General features: G+C 44.7%; 1 protein-coding gene across 4 annotated transcripts in view; it reads right to left on the minus strand.

The window, feature by feature from the left end:
• Positions 1-15,606: 15,606 nt before the first annotated feature.
• The window catches only part of LOC144497122 (complement C4-like), a 469,428-nt gene continuing 467,368 nt past the window's right edge, over positions 15,607-17,666 (minus strand). For 3 of the 4 annotated variants that reach the window (XM_078217916.1, XM_078217917.1, XM_078217914.1), the window contains 2 exons: positions 16,825-16,957; positions 15,607-15,945 (listed from right to left, as the gene is read on the minus strand). In XM_078217916.1, the coding sequence (XP_078074042.1) occupies positions 15,804-15,945; positions 16,825-16,957 (275 nt within the window). In that variant the 3' untranslated portion in view covers positions 15,607-15,803. The remainder of the gene's footprint in view (positions 15,946-16,824; positions 16,958-17,666) is intronic. The other variant, XM_078217918.1, reaches the window with a different exon arrangement.

The raw sequence follows: 17,666 nt of genomic DNA on the forward strand, positions 1-17,666 counted from the left end.
ACTGTAGAGTCCCCTGTCACCACTGCCTTCCTCCTCCTTTCCTTACCCTTCTGTGCTACAAGGCCGGACTCTGCGCCGGAGGCACGACCACTGCTGCTTCCACCAGGTGGGCTGTCCACCCCAACAGTACTCAAACAAGAGTACTTATTTTTAAGGGGCACAACCACTGGGGTACTCTCTACCACCTGACTTTTCCCTTTCCTGACTGTGACCCACTTGCCTGCTTCTTGAGGCCCCGGTGTGACCACCTGCCTATAACTCCTATCTATCACCTCCTCGTTTTCCCTGACCAGAAGAATGTCCTCAAGCTGCAGCTCCAGTTCCCTAACTCGGTCCCTTAGGAGCATCAGTTCAAGGCACCCAACGCAGATATGCACCTCTGGGAGGCTAGGAGACTCCACGACCTCCCACATCCAGCACTGAGAACAGCAAACTGGCTTCACATTCATAATGCCCCTTTTCCACAGATTCCACAGGGAAAGAACTGAGATGTAACAGTTGAGAATCCTACCCTCCCTCGCCCGTTTCCTCCTAAGCCCGTTGAGCCAAAGCCCTTCAGCTCTCACTCTGCTACCTGCTCACTCCGCTGCCCGCTACAATGCTGCCCGCTGAATAGTGCATTCTCCTCTTTAACCCTCACTCGAACTACCGACTGACTCCAGGCACATGCGCACAAAACATTTTTTAAAACTGCTCTGTCGTCCTGCTGTTTAAAAAGTGTCCGTTCTGCGTTCCTTCTCTGTTAACTGTCTCTGAAACATGTCTAAGGGAGGGACCGGACTGGCAGCTTAATGTTCCAGGGTACAGATGCTATAAGAAAGATAGAACAGGAGGTAAGAGAAGAGGGGGAGTTGCACTTTTGATTAGGGAAAACATCAAGGAAGTACTGAGGGGGGATATATCCGAGGGTTCGGCCACTGAATCTATATGGTAAGAACTGAGAAATAAGAAGGGGGAAATCACTTTGATAGGGTTGTATTATCGGCCCCCAAATAGTCAGTGGGAAATTGAGGAGCAGATATGTAAGGAGATTACATATATAGGGAAAAATAGGGTGGTATCAGTAGGGGATTTTAACTTTCCCAACTTTGACTGGGACAGCCATAGTATTAGAGGCTTGGATGGAGAGAAATTTGTTGAGTGTACTCGGGAGGAATTTCTCATTCAGTATGTGGATGGCCCGACTAGAGAGGGGGCAAAACTTGACCTCTTGGGAAATAAAGAAGGACAGGTGACAGAAGTCACCTTGAGGGATCACTTTGAGACCAGTGACCATAATTCTATTAGTTTTAAGATCGCTATGGAGAATGATAGGTCTGGCACAAAAATTAAAATTCTAAATTGGGGCAAGGCCAATTTTGATGGCATCACGCAGGAACTTTCAAAAGTTATTTGGGGGAGTCTGTGGGAAGGCAAAGGGACGTCTGGTAAGTGGGAGGCTTTCAAAAGTGTGTTACCAGGGTTTAAGGTAAACATATTCCTCTTGGAATGAAGGCAAGCCTGTTAGAAGTAGGGAACCCTGGATGACTCGGGATATTGAGGCCCTGGTCAAGAAGAAGGAGGAGGTACATGACATGCATAGGCAACTGGGATCAAGTGGATCACTTGAAGAGTATAGGGGGTGTAGGAGTAGAGTTAAGAGAGAAATCAGGAGGGCAAAAAGGGGACACGAGATTGTTTTGGCAGATAAGGGAAAGGAGAATCCAAAGAGTTTCTACAAATACATAAAGGGCAAAAGAGTAACTAGGGAGAGAACAGGGCCTCTTAAGGATCAACAAGGTCATCTATGTGCGGATCCACAAGAGATTGGTGAGATCCTAAATGAATATTTCTCATCAGTATTTACTGTTGAGAAAAGCATGGATGTTAGGGAACTTGGGGAAATAAATAGGAGTGTACATATTTCAGAGAAGGTGGTGTTGGAAGTCTTAAAGCCCATCAAGGTAGATAAATCCCCAGGACCTGATGAAGTGTATCCCAGGACATTGTGGGAGGCTAGGGAGGAAATTGCTGGTCCCCTAGCAGAGATATTGAATCATCAATAGTCACAGCCTGAAGATTGGAGGGTGGCAAATGTTGTGCCTTTGTTTAAAAAGGGCTGCAGGGAAATGCCTGGGAACTACAGGCTGGTGAGCCTAACATCTGTGGTGGGTAAGTTGTTGGAAGGTATTTTGAGAGACAGGATCTACAGGCATTTAGAGACGCAAGGACTGGTAAGGGACAGTCAACATGGCTTTGTGAGTGGAAAATCATGTCTCACGAATTTGAGATTTTTGAAGGGGTAACCAAGAAGGTCGATGAGGGCAGTGTAGTTGATGTTTGTCTACATGGACTTTAGCAAGGCCTTTGACAAGGTACTGCATGGTAGGTTTTTGCACAAGGTTAAATCTCACGGGATCCAGGGTGAGGTAGCTAAATGGATACAAAATTGGCTTGATGGCAGAAGTGGTTGTAGAGGGTTGTTTTTCAAACTGGAGGCCTGTGACCAGCGGTGTGCCTCAGGGATCAGTGCTGGGTCCACTGTTATTTGCCATTTATATTAATGATTTGGATGAGAATATAGGAGGCATGGTTAGTAAGTTTGCAGATGGCACCAAGATTGGTGGCATAGTGGACAGTGAAGAAGGTTATCTGGGATTGCAATGGGATCTTGATCAATTCCGCCAGTGGGCTGATGAATGGCAGATGGAGTTTAATTTAGATAAATGCGAGGTAGATTTTGGTAGATTGAACCAGGGCAGGACTTACTCAGTTAATGGTAGGGCACCGGGGAGAGTTATAGAACAGAGATCGAGAGATACATATTCATAGCTCCTTGAAAGTGGTGTCACAGGTGGACAGAGTGGTGAAGAAGGCATTCAGCATGCTTGGCTTCATTGGTCAGAATATTGAATACAGGAGTTGGGACATCTTGTTGAAGTTGTACAAGAGATTGGTAAGGCCAAACTTGGAATACTGTGTACAGTTCTGGTCACCCTATTAGAGAAAGGATATTATTGAACTAGAAAGAGTGCAGAAAAGATTTACTAGAATGGTACCGGGATTTGATGGATTGAGTTATAAGGAGAGGCTGGATAGACTAGGACTTTTTTCTCTGGAGCGTAGGAGGCTGAGGGGCGATCTTTTGGAGGTCCATAAAATACTGAGGGGGGCATAGATCAACTAAATAGTCAATATCTTTTCCCAAACGTAGGGGAGTCGAAAACTAAAGGGCATAGGTTTAATGTGAGAGAGGAGAGATACAAAAGGGTGCAGGGGGGCAATGTTTTCACGCAGAAGACCATAAGACATCGGAGCAGAATTAGGCCACTTGGCCCATCGAGTCTGCTCCGCCATTCAATCATGGCTGATATTTTTCTCATCCCCATTCTCCTGTCTTTTCCCCATAACCCCTGACCCCCTTATTAATCAAGAACCTATCTATCTCTGTCTCAATGACCTGGCCTCCACAGCCTTCTGCGGCAAAGAGTTCCACAGATTCACCACTCTGGGGCTGAAGAAATTCCTCCTCCTCTGTTTTAAAGGATCATCCCTTTAGCCTGAAGTTGTGCCCTCTGGTTCTAGTTCTTCCTACTAGTGGAAACATCCTCTCCACATCCACTCTATCCAGGCCTCGCAGTATCCTGTAAGTTTCAGTAAGATCCCGCCTCATCCTTCTAAACTCCCAATGAGTGGAGACCCAGAGTCCTCAACCGTTCCTCATATGACAAGCTCTTCATTCCAGGGATCATTCTTGTGAACCTCCTCTGGGCCCTTTCCAAGGCCAGCACATCCTTCCTAGATATGGGACCCAAAACTGCTCACAATACTCCAATTGGGGTCTGACCAGAGCCTTATACAGCCTCAGAAGTACATCCCTGCTCTTGTATGCCCTCTAGACATGAATGCTAACATTGCATTTGCCTTCCTAACTGCTGACTGAACCTGCATGTTAACATTAAGAGAATCTTGAACAATGACTCCCTTTATGTTTCTGATTTCCTAAGCATTTTCCCATTTAGAAAATAGTCTATGCCTTCATTCCTTCTTCCAAAGTACATAACCTCACACTTTTCCATGTTGTATTTCATCTGCCACTTCTTTGCCCACTCTCCGAACCTTTCCAATTCCTTCTGCAGCCCCCCTGCTTCCTTAATACTACCTGTCCCTCTACATATCTTTGTATCATCTGCAATCTTAGCAACAGTGCCTTCAGTTCCTTCCTCCAAATCGTTAATGTCGATTGTAAAAAGTTGTGGTCCCAGCACTGACCCCTGAGGCACACCACTAGTCACCGGTTGCCATCCTGAAAAAGACCTCTGTATCCCCACTCTCTGCCTTCTGCCAGTCAGCCAATCCTTTATCCAGGCCAGGATCTTACCCTGACCCTTACCATGGACGCTTAACTTATTTAACAGTCTCCTATGCGGCACCTTGTCAAAGGCCTTCTGGAAGTCTAAATAAATCACGTCCACTGGATCTCCTTTATCTAACTTCCTTGTTACCTCCTCAAAGAACTCTAACAGATTTGTCAGACATGACCTCCCTTTGATAAAGTCATGTTGACTCAGTCCTACTTTATCATGCACTTCCAAGTACTCTGCGATCTCATCTTTATTAATGGACTCTAAAATCTTGCCAATGACTGAAGTCAGGCTAACCGGCCTATAATTTCCCATCTGCTGCCTCCCTCCCTTCTTAAACAGTGATGTTACATTAGCTACTTTCCAGTCCTTTGGTATCCTCCCTGCCTCCAGTGATTCCTGAAAGATCACCGCCAATGCCTCCACAATTTCCTCAGCTATCTCTTTTAGAACTCTGGAGTGTAGTCCATCCGATCCAGGTAATTTATCCACTTTCAGACCTTTTAGTTTTCCCAGAACCTTCTCCTTGGTGATGGCCACTACACTCACATGTGCCCCCGAACTCTCCTGGAGCTCTGGCATCCCACTGGTGTCTTCCACCATGAAGACTGGTGCAAAGTAACTATTCAGTTCCTCTGCCATTGCTTTGTTTCCTATTATTAGTTCTTCAGCCTCATTTTCCAGTGGTCCAATGGCTATTTTTGCCTCTCTTACCTTTTATATATTGAAAAAAACTCTTCCTATCTTCTTTTATATTACTAGCTAGCTTACACTCGTATTTCATCTTCTCCCCCCTTATTGCTTTTTTAGTTGTCCTCTGCTCACTGTTAAAGGTTTCCCAGAGGGTAGGTGAGTGTCTGGAACAAGCTGCCAGAGGTAGTAGAGGCGGATACAATTTTGTCTTTTAAAATGCGTTTAGACAGTTACATGGGTAAGATGAGTATAGAGGGATATGGGCCAAATGTGGGCAATTGGGACTAGCTTAGGGGTTTACTTCACTTCTCCATTGTCATAAGGTTCAGTTTCTGAAAATAATGGTGGGGTACAAGGTAACGGTGGCACATAACCACTGTGCCACCGTACTTTCGGGTGGCACAGTGGTTAGCACTGCTGCCTCACAGCCGAAGGGACCTGGGTTCGATTCCCGGCTTGGGTTACTGTCTGTGTGGAGTTTGCACATTCTCCCCGTGTCTGCGTGGGTTTCCTCCGGGTGCTCTGGTTTCCTCCCACAGTCCAAAGATGTGTGAGTTAGGTGGATTGGCCTTGCTAAATTGCCCCTTAGTGTCAGGGGGACTAGCTAGGGTAAATGCATGGGGTTATGGGGATAGGGCTTGGGTGGGATTGTGGTCGGTGCAGACTCACTTGGGCCAAATGGCCTCCTTCTGCACTGTAGGATTCTATGATCTATGACACTTTTACTCTGGGTTCAGCCATTTTGTTGTTTCCTATTCATTTCTTTGTTGAATAGAATTTGAGTGAAGTCTTCTCTTTTTTCTTGAAAGAGTCATAATTTGCAGCTCTTTACTTGGAACCAGCAACCATCCTCTGCTGCCACTGTTTGAGCCTCTGGGTTGTAGTTCAGTAAAGGAGACAAGAGTTCAGCTTCTTCATAAACTATCTTTTGTTTCTTTGATCCAACTTCACATACAATTCTCCTTCAACAAACCATGCTACCTGTGGCCCTTTTATATATCAGTGACTTCTATTGAATAATTGAGATTAAATTAGGACTTATTGGGAAGTCTGTTAACCCATTCCAAACATGACAATACATATTCTCAAATGCTGGAGGCGCGTTTGGTAATAGGGACATCTGCTTGTCCTCCTGGATCGATGCCACTGCTGCAGCACCCCCGATGGATTTTGCTGCTAAAGGACACCAGTATTTAAACATTTGTATAATCACAATGAACATTAAGATAACTAAGAAGAAAAACATTATCTCTTGCACTATGTTTGATATCAAAGAACCAACCAGCTCGTTGCCCAGTTCCACAAGGAAAAAGGATGTTTTTGACCTCCTTTCAAATGTGTGTGACCAAATTGGTTATGTTCTCTGAAGTGTCAGGTATATATGTGTAACCCCCTGCTGACAACTATATGCTCTGACCAGCTGAGTTAAGTAAAGCTGTACCTGGGATGTGCTTGGTTTTATAAGGGGCTACTATGTAAATGTTCAATTAACAGGATCCCGAGTTCTTAGCGGTTGGTGTTGAGCTAGGCTAAATTTCATATTTACCAATAAATGTCAGTACAGGCATGAATGAAAAGGATTAGTGTATGCAGTTGCAATCTAGAGTAATAACCTATTAATAATAGCGCAGTGCCTCCTGAAATGGTAAGTATGTAAAACTTATAATAAGAAAAGGTTCAGGACAATCATGCAAAAGGAATCACAAAAATAAATTTATTTTCTTGCATTGTTGCGTCTCATAAAACAGGTAAAGAGTCCCAAACTAAAGATTTTTCAATTAAACAGTTTCAACCCTGAGAAATGTTCAAAATATTACCAAGCGCTTGGATTTATAAACGTTGGGGCCCATACGTTGGTGCACATATGAAGAAAACACGCCCTCAACAACACACTGCTGATACCGTTCAGTGTCTGATAGTATAGGGAAATGAACCGGGCCAAGTGTTAGATTTGGTTGTGGGAGAGCACTTTGGAGATAGTGAACACAATTCAGTGTCTTTTGTTATTGCAATGGAGAGGGATAGGGCCGTACGGCAGGGCAAGGTTTACAATTGGGGGAGAGGTAATTATGATGCGATTAGGCAAGAATTAGGGGACATAAGTTGGGAACAGAAACTGTCAGGGAAAGGCACTAATGAAAAGTGGAACTTTTTCAAGGAACAAATACTGGGTGTCCTTGATAGGTATGTCCCTGTCAGGCAGGGAGGAAATGGCCAAGTGAGGGAACCATGGTTCACGAAAGAGGTGGAATGTCTTGTGATAAGGAAGAGGGAAGCTTATGTAGGGATGAGGAAACAAGGTTCAGATGGCTCGATTGAGGGTTACAAGTTAGCAAGGAATGAGCTGAAAAAGAGGCTTAGGAGAGCTAGGAGGGGACATGAGAAGTCCTTGGCGGGTCAGATCAAGGAAAACCCCAAGGCTTTTTACTCTTATGTGAGGAATAAAAGAATGACCAGGGTGAGGTTAGGGCCGGTCAAGGACAGTAGTGGGAACTTGTGTATGGAGTCAGTAGAGATAGGCGAGGTGATGAATGAATACTTTTCTTCAGTGTTCACCAAGGAGAGGGGCCATGTTTTTGAGGAAGAGAAGGTGTTACAGGCTAATAGGCTGGAGGAAATAGATGTTCGGAGGGAGGATGTCCTGGCAGTTTTGAATAAACTGAAGGTCGATAAGTCCCCTGGGCCTGATGAAATATATCCTAGGATTCTGTGGGAGGCAAGGGATGAGATTGCAGAGCCTTTGGCTTTGATCTTTGGGTCCTCACTGTTCACGGGGATGGTGCCAGAGGACTGGAGACTGGCGAATGTTGTTCCTCTGTTTAAGAAAGGGAATAGAAATGACCCTGGTAATTATAGACCGGTTAGTCTTACTTCGGTGGTTGATAACTTGATGGAAAAGGTCCTTAGGGATGGGATTTACGACCATATCGAAAGATGCGGATTAATCCGGGATAGTCAGCACGGATTTGCGAAGGGCAAGTCGTGCCTCACAAATTTGATTGAATTTTTTGAGGAGGTAACTAAGTGTGTTGATGAAGGTAGGGCAGTTGATGTCATATACATGGATTTTAGTAAGGCGTTTGATAAGGTCCCCCATGGTCGGCTTATGATGAAAGTAAGGAGGTGTGGGATAGAGGGAAAGTTGGCCGATAGGATAGGTAACTGGCTATCTGATCGAAGACAGAGGGTGGTGGTGGATGGAAAATTTTCGGACTGGAGGCAGGTTGCTAGCGGTGTGCCGCAGGGATCAGTGCTTGGTCCTCTGCTCTTTGTGATTTTTATTAATGATTTAGAGGAGGGGGCTGAAGGGTGGATCAGTAAATTTGCTGATGACACCAAGATTGGTGGAGTAGTGGATGAGGGTTCATGGTGGGAGATATAGGAAGGATATCAGAGGTAGGTTCTTTACGCAGAGAGTGGTTGGGGTGTGGAATGGACTGCCTGCAGTGATAGTGGAGTCAGACACTTTAGGAACATTTAAGCGGTTATTGGATAGGCACATGGAGCACACCAGGATGATAGGGAGTGGGATAGCTTGATCTTGGTTTCAGATAAAGCTCGGCACAACATCGAGGGCCGAAGGGCCTGTACTGTGCTGTACTGTTCTATGTTCTATAGTCTCCAGTTACTCATGCAACCACGACACACAGTCCAGAAGGGTCTGCGAGTGGGAAGATCATGCAGTCCAGTGCGCTGAAGTCTGTCCTCCTCGGCAGTGCTAGTTAGCAAGTTAGCTTCAGCTAATCCTCGTTCGCTCCATCTTCTCAGTGAAAACTACACCCGGCGTTTATAGCTGACTGTCCCTCACCGGCAGTTTCTAGCAGAAAAATCCACGCTTGAGAGTCCAAGACGATGCGCTTTATACTTTTTCTCAACAGTAATGAAAATAACAAATGGGACTAAACCTTGCTGCCTTTCACTTCAAACTGGAAAAAAACGAGTTACTAAACTGCGACAAACACTAGCTTTAACTGCAGAGTAATATTTGTGCCCATACTGTGAAGTATGTTAGTCTACAAATATTATTTGCCTCGATGTTAAAATTGGGTTTTTACTGCATGGAAACCGCTCCTCTTCCCCACGTGTGTCTCCCCACTGCAGCTTCCTCTTCCCCACGTGTGTCTCCCCACTGCAGCTTCCTCTTCCCCACGTGTGTTTCCCCACTGCAGCTTCCTCTTCCCCACGTGTGTCTCCCCACTGCAGCTTCCTCTTCCCCACGTGTGTTTCCCCACTGCAGCTTCCTCTTCCCCACGTGTGTCTCCCCACTGCAGCTTCCTCTGCCTCCCGCCGTTTTTCATTTTCCCTCCCCCTAAGTAATCTGATTGGCTTAAAGTGCAGCTCTCTAGAAAACGGATTGGCTTAGCTTACATCACTCAAACAAACAGTATCTGTTCACGGTATTTGGCCCAGTAAACAGGATATTGAAACTCACAAGAAAACAAAAAACAATGGTCTTTTTCATTAAATTTACCCATATTTCAAGAAAACACACTCTTTTCATTTTTCTTTCATTTATCCTTAAATTGCTCTTTTCAGCCCTCTGCATATGTACAAAACTTTGAACCAAAGACGCCAAAATGAAGTCTAGTGCCATTTGATTCTGTAGCACAACAGTGCGCATTGCAACCATCTCATTACTAATTTCAGTGAGGGCTGTAGCTGTATCATTGGCAACCTGTTCCAAACCAGACTTAACATCTTCAATCTCAATTGACATTTTCTCATATGCACATGGAGGGGGGGGCATCATCATACCAAGCAAATGGTCTATTCCCAAAAGGGCACGTTAATTTCTCCCAGATGGAAGCCGATAAGAATGATACATATATGGGACTATATATCCAAGGTAACACGGCCTTTTCCATCCAATAGGTGGCTGATATGCCTTGTTCCCCCAAATCCAATTAGTGCCATTGAGGGTCATAGGTCATAGAGGTTTACAGGCCCTTCGGCCCAACTTGTCCATGCCACCCAGTTTTCACCATTAAGCTAGTCCCAATTGCTCACATTTGGCCCATATTACTCTATACCCATCTTACCCATGTAACTGTCGAAATGCTTTTTAAAAGACAATATTGTACCCGCCTCTGCTACTGGCAGCTTGTTCCAGACACTCACCACTCTGAGTGAAAAAATTGCTCCTCTGGACCCTTTTGTATCTCTCCCCTCTCACTTCAAACTTATGCCCTCTAGTTTTAGACTCCCCTACCTTTGTGAAAAGATGTTGACTAGCTACCTTATCTATGCCCCTCATTATTTTATATACCTCTATAAGATCACACATAAGCCTCCTACACTCCAGAGAAAAAAGTCCCAGTCTATCCAGCCTTTCCTTATAACTCAAACCATCAAGTCCCAGTAGCATCCTAGTAAATCTTTTCTCCACTCTTTCTAGTTTAATAATATCCTTTCTATAATAGGGTAACCAGAACTGTACATGGTATTCCAAGTTTGGCCTTGCTAATAATGTCATGTACAACTTCTATATTCAATGTTCTGACCAATGAAACCAAGCATGCTGAATGCCTTCTTCCCTGTCCACCTGTGATTCCACTTTCAAGGAGCTATCAACCTGTACACATCGATCCTTTTGTTCTATGACTCCCCGCAAAAACCTACCATTACTGGTTTGATGAGTAAGTTTGCGGATGACACACAGGTTGGTGGATTTGCGGATAGCGAAGAGGACCATCAGAGGATACAGCAGGATATAGATCGGTTGGAGTCTTGGACGGAGAGATGGCAGATGGAGTTTAATCCGGACAAATGTGAGGAAGGCATTTTGGAAGGTCTAATACAGATAGGAAATATACAGTAAATGGCAGAACCCCTAAGAGTATTGATAGTCAGAGGGATCTGGGTGTACAGGTACACAGGTCACTGAAAGTGGCAACGCAGGTGGAGAAGGTAGTCAAGGCATGCTTGCCTTCATCAGCCGGGACATTGAGTTTAAAAATTGGCACGTCATGTTGCAGCTTTATGGAACCTTAGTTAGGCCGCACTTGGAATTTAGTGTTTAATTCTGGTCGCCACCCTACCAGAAGGATGTGGAGTCTTTGGAGAGGGTACAAAAAAAGATTTACCAGGATGTTGCCTGGTATGGAGGGCATTAACTATGAGGAGAGGTTGGAGAAACTTGGTTTGTTCTCACTGGAACAACAGAAGTTGAGGGGCAGCCTGATAGAAGTCTACACGTTTATGAGGGGCATGGACAAAGTGGATAGTCAGATGCTTTTTCCCAGGGTGGAAGAGTCATTTACTAGGGGTCATAGGTTTAAGGTGCGAGGGGTAAGGTTTAAAGGTAAGTTCCAGGTGGTGGGTGCCTGGAACTCGCTGCCGAGGGAGGTAGTGGAAGCAGATACGATAATCACTTTTAAGGGGCATCTTGACAAATACATGAATAGGATGGGAATGGAGGGATATGGTCCCTGGAAGGGTAGGAGGTTTTAGTTCAGTCGGGCAGGCTTGGAGGGCCGAAGGGCCTGTTCTTGTGATGCAATTTTCTTGTTCTTTGTTCCTAACTAAGTCGGTTCTGGCCCGATTTTATCTATCAAAATGCATCATCTCACATTTATCTAAATTCGATTGGAAATGGCGGGGTGGTGGGGGAGAAATGATGACCCAGTGATATTATCAATAGACTATTAATGTCTTGTACAATAAACAATTAATGCAGAAACTCAGCTAATGTTCTGGGGACCCGGATTCGAATCCCGCCACGGCAGCTGGTGGAATTTATATTCAGAAAAAAAAACTGGAATAAATCATCTACTGCTGACTATGAAACCATTGTTGGAAAAACCTATCTGGTTCATTAATGTCCTTTAGGGAAGAAAATCTGCTGTCCTTACCTGGTTGGGGCCTATATGTGACTCCAGATCCACAGCAATGTGGTTGACTCTCAACTGCCCTTGGGCAACTAGGGATGGGCAATAGATGCTGGCCAGCCAGCGACACCCATGTTCCATGAATGAATAAAAAAAAATCTAAATTGAACTCCATCTGCCATTCATTGACCCACTGGCCTAATTGATCAAGATCCCTTTGCAATCCTAAATAACCTTCTTCACTGTCCACTATGCCACCAATCTTTGTGTCATGTGCAAATTTACTAACCATGCCTCCTAACTTCTCATCCAAATCATTAATACAAATAACAGTGGACCCAGCATCGATCCCTGAGGCACATTGCTGGTCACAGGCCTCCAGTCTGAAAAACAACCCTCTACAACCACCACCTGTCTTCTGTCATCAAGCCAATTTTGTATCCAATTGGCTACCTCACTGTGGATCTCGTGAGATTTATCCTTATGCAACAACCTACCATGTGGTGCCTTGTCAAAGGTCTTGCTAAAGTCCATGAAGGCAACGTCAACTGTACTGTCCTCATACCTTCAAAAAAACTCAAATTCATGAGAAATTACTTTCCACTCACAAAGCCATGCTGACTGTCCCTAATCAGTCGTTGCCTCTCTAAATGCCTATGAATCCTGTCTCTCAGCATACCTTCTAACAACTTACCCACTACAGATGATAGGCCCACTGGCTTGTAGTTCCCAGGCTTTTTCCTGCAGCTTTGACAAAGGATCATCTGGACTCGAAATGTCCGCTCTTTTCACTCCTGACAGATGCTGCCAGACCTGCTGAGATTTTCCACATTTTCTCTTTTGGTTTTTCCTGCAACCCTTCTTAAGCAAAGGTACAATATTTGCTACCCTCCAATATTCAGGCACCTCACATGTGAATGTCGATGATTCAAATATTTCTGCTAGGGGACCCGCAATTTCCTCCCTGGCCTCCCACAATGTCCTGTGATACATTTAATCAGGTTCCGGGATTTATCTCCCTTGATGCACTTAGAATCCCTACAGTGCGGCACGGTAGCACAGTGGTTAGCACTGCTGCCTCACAGCTCCAGGGACCTGGGTTCGATTCCCGGCTTGGGTCACTGTCTGTGTGGAGTTTGCACATTCTCCTCATGTCTGCGTGGGTTTCCTCCGGGTGCTCCGGTTTCCTCCCACAGTCCAAAGATATGCAGGTTAGGTTGATTGGCCAGGTTAAAAATTGCCCCTTAGAGCCCTGAGATGTGTAGGTTAGAGGGATTAGCGGGTAAATATGTGGGGGGTAGGGCCTGGGTGGGATTGTTCTCGGTGCAGACTCGATGGGCTGAATGGCCTCCTTCTGCACTGTAGGGTTTCTATGATTTCTATGAGTACAGAAGGAGGCCATTTGGCCCATCGCGTCTGTACTGATCACAACCCCATCCAGGCTCTACCCCCATAACCTCATGCATTTACCCTGCTAATCCCCCGACACCAGGGTCAATTTAGCATAGCCAATCAACCTAAATCCGCATATCTTTGGAGTGTGGGAGGAAACCCACGCAGACACAGGAAGAAAGTGCAAACTCCACATAGACAGTGACCTGAGGCTAGAAATGAATTTGGGACCCTGGCACTGTGAGGCAGCAGTGCTAATCACCGTGCTGCCCACAATTTATTTTCCCAAGTTCCCTATCATCCATTCCTTTCACAACAGTAAATACCAATGAGAAATATTCATTTAGGATCTCCCCCATCTCTTGTGGATCCACATATAGATTATCTTGTTGATCTTTAAGAGGTCCTACACTCTCCCTAGTTACTCTTTTGCCCTTTATGTATTTGTGAAAGCTCTTTGGATTCTACTTTGCCTTATCTGCCAAAGCGATCTCATGTCCCCGTTTTGCCCTCCTGATTTCTCTCTCAACTCTACTCCGACAAGCTCTATACTCTTCCAGAGATCCACTTGATCCCACCTGTCCATGCATGTCATATGCCTCCTCCTTCTTTTTGACCAGGACTTCAATATCCCGAGTCATCCAGGATTCCCTACTTCTACCAGATTTGGGATGAATATTGGGAGATAATTTGTTTCTAATTGCTGTATTTATCTATTCTGAAAGGTTAAGAATTGTTCAAAGTTGAATAAATTGAAAGCCAAGAAGGAAAATGTTTTTGGAGGCATCACAGAAACCCTACAGTGCAGAAAGAGGCCATTTGGCCCATCGAGTCTGCACCGACCACAATCCCACCCAGTCCCTACCCCATATATTTACCCACTAATCCCTCTAACCTACGCATCTCAGGACACCAAGGGGCAATTTTAGCATAGCCAATCAACCAAGCCTGCACATCTTTGGACTGTGGGAGGAAACCCACGCAGACACGAGAATGTGCAAACTCCACACAGACAGTGACCCAAGCCGGGAATCGAACCCAGGTCCCTGGAGCTGTGAAGCAGCAGTGCTAACCACTGTGCTACCTCGTCGCCCCAACAGCATCACTGTTCTGAAGAATAGATAAAACATTGGAGCTAATGTACAATGTCAGCCAGGATCCTAATGTATAGCAGAGCACTCCCAATGGTCTACTTCAGTATGTATTTCTGCTTTTGTGTTCCTCTGTTCTCTTTTCCACCACTGTTGTTAAATTATCCCTAACACCAAGCACCACATCATTCACTCCAAAGTCAAAATTGCCATTGCTGGAAAGCCGAAAGAAAAGCGCTGGAAATCCTCAGGGTGTCACGCAGCATCTGGGCAGTGAAGAGGGACAGAGTTAACCGCTCAGCAAAAATAAATGAAAATTAATAAATGTGAATGAATTTTTTCAACAGAAAAGATGTTAGATTTATGGGCAGAAGGACAAGCGCTCTGTAACTGGCTGGATGATATGAGACATTAAACAGCAAACGGTTTAATGACTCCAGCTGATGGGGGGTAGCAATGGAACAATGTACGACACAACAAATATACCTCGTGGAGGTCTGAATGGTTGGAACATCAATACATTCCATCAGAAAGCAAACAAAGCAAATAGTTGATACCAAGCAGGGGTAGCTGAAAAGTAATTAACTGACAGCAGAGGTACTGATCTGATATTGCTAAATACAACTTTGAGTTTAGTAATCTCTAATGCACCCAGTCAAAGGGCAGGGTGCTGATATTCAAGCTTGTTTTTCAGTGTGAGGGAGGCCAGAATTTTGGGTAACACCTAAATAAAACCAGATAATCCTTATAATCTCTACAATGTAGCAGGAGACCATTTGGTCCATCGTGTCTGTACTGACCTTCTGAAAAAGCACCCAACTAGGCGCATTCCCTTATCCTATCTCCCTATTGATCATAACCAGTCCGGTGGGGGGGTGGGGGCTAAACTCCACAGAGACAGTCTGGAATTGAACCCAGGTCCCGAGTGTTGTGAGGCATCAATGCTATTCACTGTGCCAAAATGTTGCCCTTAATGTTGGTGGGTATTTTTATGCAGGCGCAGTTTTTGCTTGCTTGCTATTCAGCAGGGAAGACCCTCTGTGAGCATAGAAATTTAAAGAAAGTCAAGTAAATCATTTCAGGGAAGGAATATTTGGGGCCTCGAATGGTGAGTAGGAATGAGGTCATCTTTCCTCGTTATGTGTTCTTGTTGCCTCTGTCTCTATCTCCATCTGTCCCTGGCTCACTGGGCTCAGGCAAACCCATCGGCCCTTCAAGTGGGTAATGCAAAGTAAATTAGAAGGATATGAACACATGTCACATGACAGAAACAAAAACGTTTATTTTATGTGAAAAGACAAACCAACAGAAATTGAGGCAGGGAAGGCTGCTGGAAATTATTATTATTATTACAAATATTCATATAACATGCCAAACATTTTCCTTGAAGTAATCATTGATTTGGATTTGACAACGATGATTCAACATATAAGCAGCAACAATTTGTTGGATTGACACTACATCTGACAGCCATGATCTACAAGAGCAGTCATGGAATTCCTGAGATTTCTGCAGGAGCTCCTGTATTTACGAAGTTCGCAGATATCTTCCGGTGGAATGGCTTCAACCCACGACTTGGCATCCAATAAATACTGCATCCTTCAGATTAAAGAAGAATTTAAGATTTCATTAAGGTAGTGGACAGATATTGTGGATCAACGGACAATTTTGTTAAAATTTGGACACTGGAATATGACAATTGAAAAGCTCCGATCCCCCGTCACAGGACAGGAATCGCACTGAGGTAAAATACAAAATGAGAGGGAAACTGAACTGTTGCTATCATTGAAATCATAGAAACCCTACAGTGCAGAAGGAGGCCATTCGGCCCATCGTTCACTGTAACTGTCAAGAAATAACAACTAATACGTCACTTAACTGAAGACCTGCATTGTCATGTTACTGCCCGACTAACAGTATTTATAGAATCATAGAAACCCTACAGTGCAGAAAGAGGCCATTTGGCCCATCGAGTCTGCACCGACCACAATCCCACCCAGGCCCTACCCCCATATATTTACCCGCCAATCCCTCTAACCTACGCATCTCAGGACACGAATGGGCAATTTTAGCATGGCCAATCAACCTAACCCACACATCTTTGGAGTGTGGGAGGAAACCGGAGCACCCGGAGGAAACCCACACAGACACGAGGAGAATGTGCAAACTCCACACAGACAGTGACCCAAGCCGGGAATTGAACCCAGGTCCTTGGAGCTGTGAAGCAGCAGTGCTAACCACTGTGCTACTGTGCCGCCCCATGGTAACTTGCAGTTTCTTATTTGATTAGTTAATGATTTCACAGGTTAAAACATTTTTTTGGTCGTTTCTCAAGGTACGGGCTGAGCGCAGAACTGGCATTTATTGCGTGTTGCTAATTGCGCTGAGAACGAGGAAGTGATAGACCTCCAAAGACATTCTGCCCATTTCACATTAGAGGGGAATTGCTGCGATAGCAAATGAGAAAATTTGGCTTACTTTCTGCTTGCGTCGCTGGTTGTCCCATCTTGACCCATCACTAGATATTCATCACCCTCCTTCAGCTGAAACTGGCAGGATTTTTGACTCAGGAAATGTCGGACTTCACCTATTTTAACGTCATCATCCTTATCTAGTTTTATGACAATGTAAGGGAAATGTCTTAAATTAAAGTTATAGAGTCACAGAGGTTTACAGCATGGAAACAGGCCCTTCGGCCCAACTTGTCCATGCAACCCTTTTTTTAACCCCTAAGCTAATCCCAATTGCCCGCATTTGGCCCATATCCCTCTATACCCATCTTACCCATGTAACTGTCTAAATGCTTTTTAAAAGACAAAATTGTACCCAGCTCTACTACTACCTCTGGTAGCTTGTTCCAGATACTCACCACCCTCTGAAAAAATTGCCCCTCTGGATCTTTGTGTATCTTTCCCCTCTCGCCTTAAACCTATGCCCTCTAGTTTTAGACTCCCCTACCTTTGAGAAAAGATATTGACTATCTAGCCGATCTATGCCCCTCATTATTTTATAGACCTCTATAAGATCACCCCTCAGCCTTCTACGCTCCAAAGAAAAAGGTCCCAGTCTATCCTTATAACTCAAATCATCAAATCCCGGTAGCATCCTAGTAAATCTCTTCTGCACTCTTTCTATAATAGGGTGACCAGAACTGTACACAGTATTCCAAGTGTGGCCTTACCAATGTCTTGTACAACTTCAACAAGACGTCCCAACTCAATGTTCTGACCAATGAAACCAAGCATGCTGAATGCCTTCTTCACCAGTCTGTCCACCTGTGACTCCACTTTCAAGGAGCTATGAACCTGTACCCCTACATC

The sequence above is a fragment of the Mustelus asterias genome, chromosome 8, assembly GCF_964213995.1.
Source record: "Mustelus asterias chromosome 8, sMusAst1.hap1.1, whole genome shotgun sequence".
In the NCBI taxonomy this organism is placed as follows: domain Eukaryota; kingdom Metazoa; phylum Chordata; class Chondrichthyes; order Carcharhiniformes; family Triakidae; genus Mustelus; species Mustelus asterias.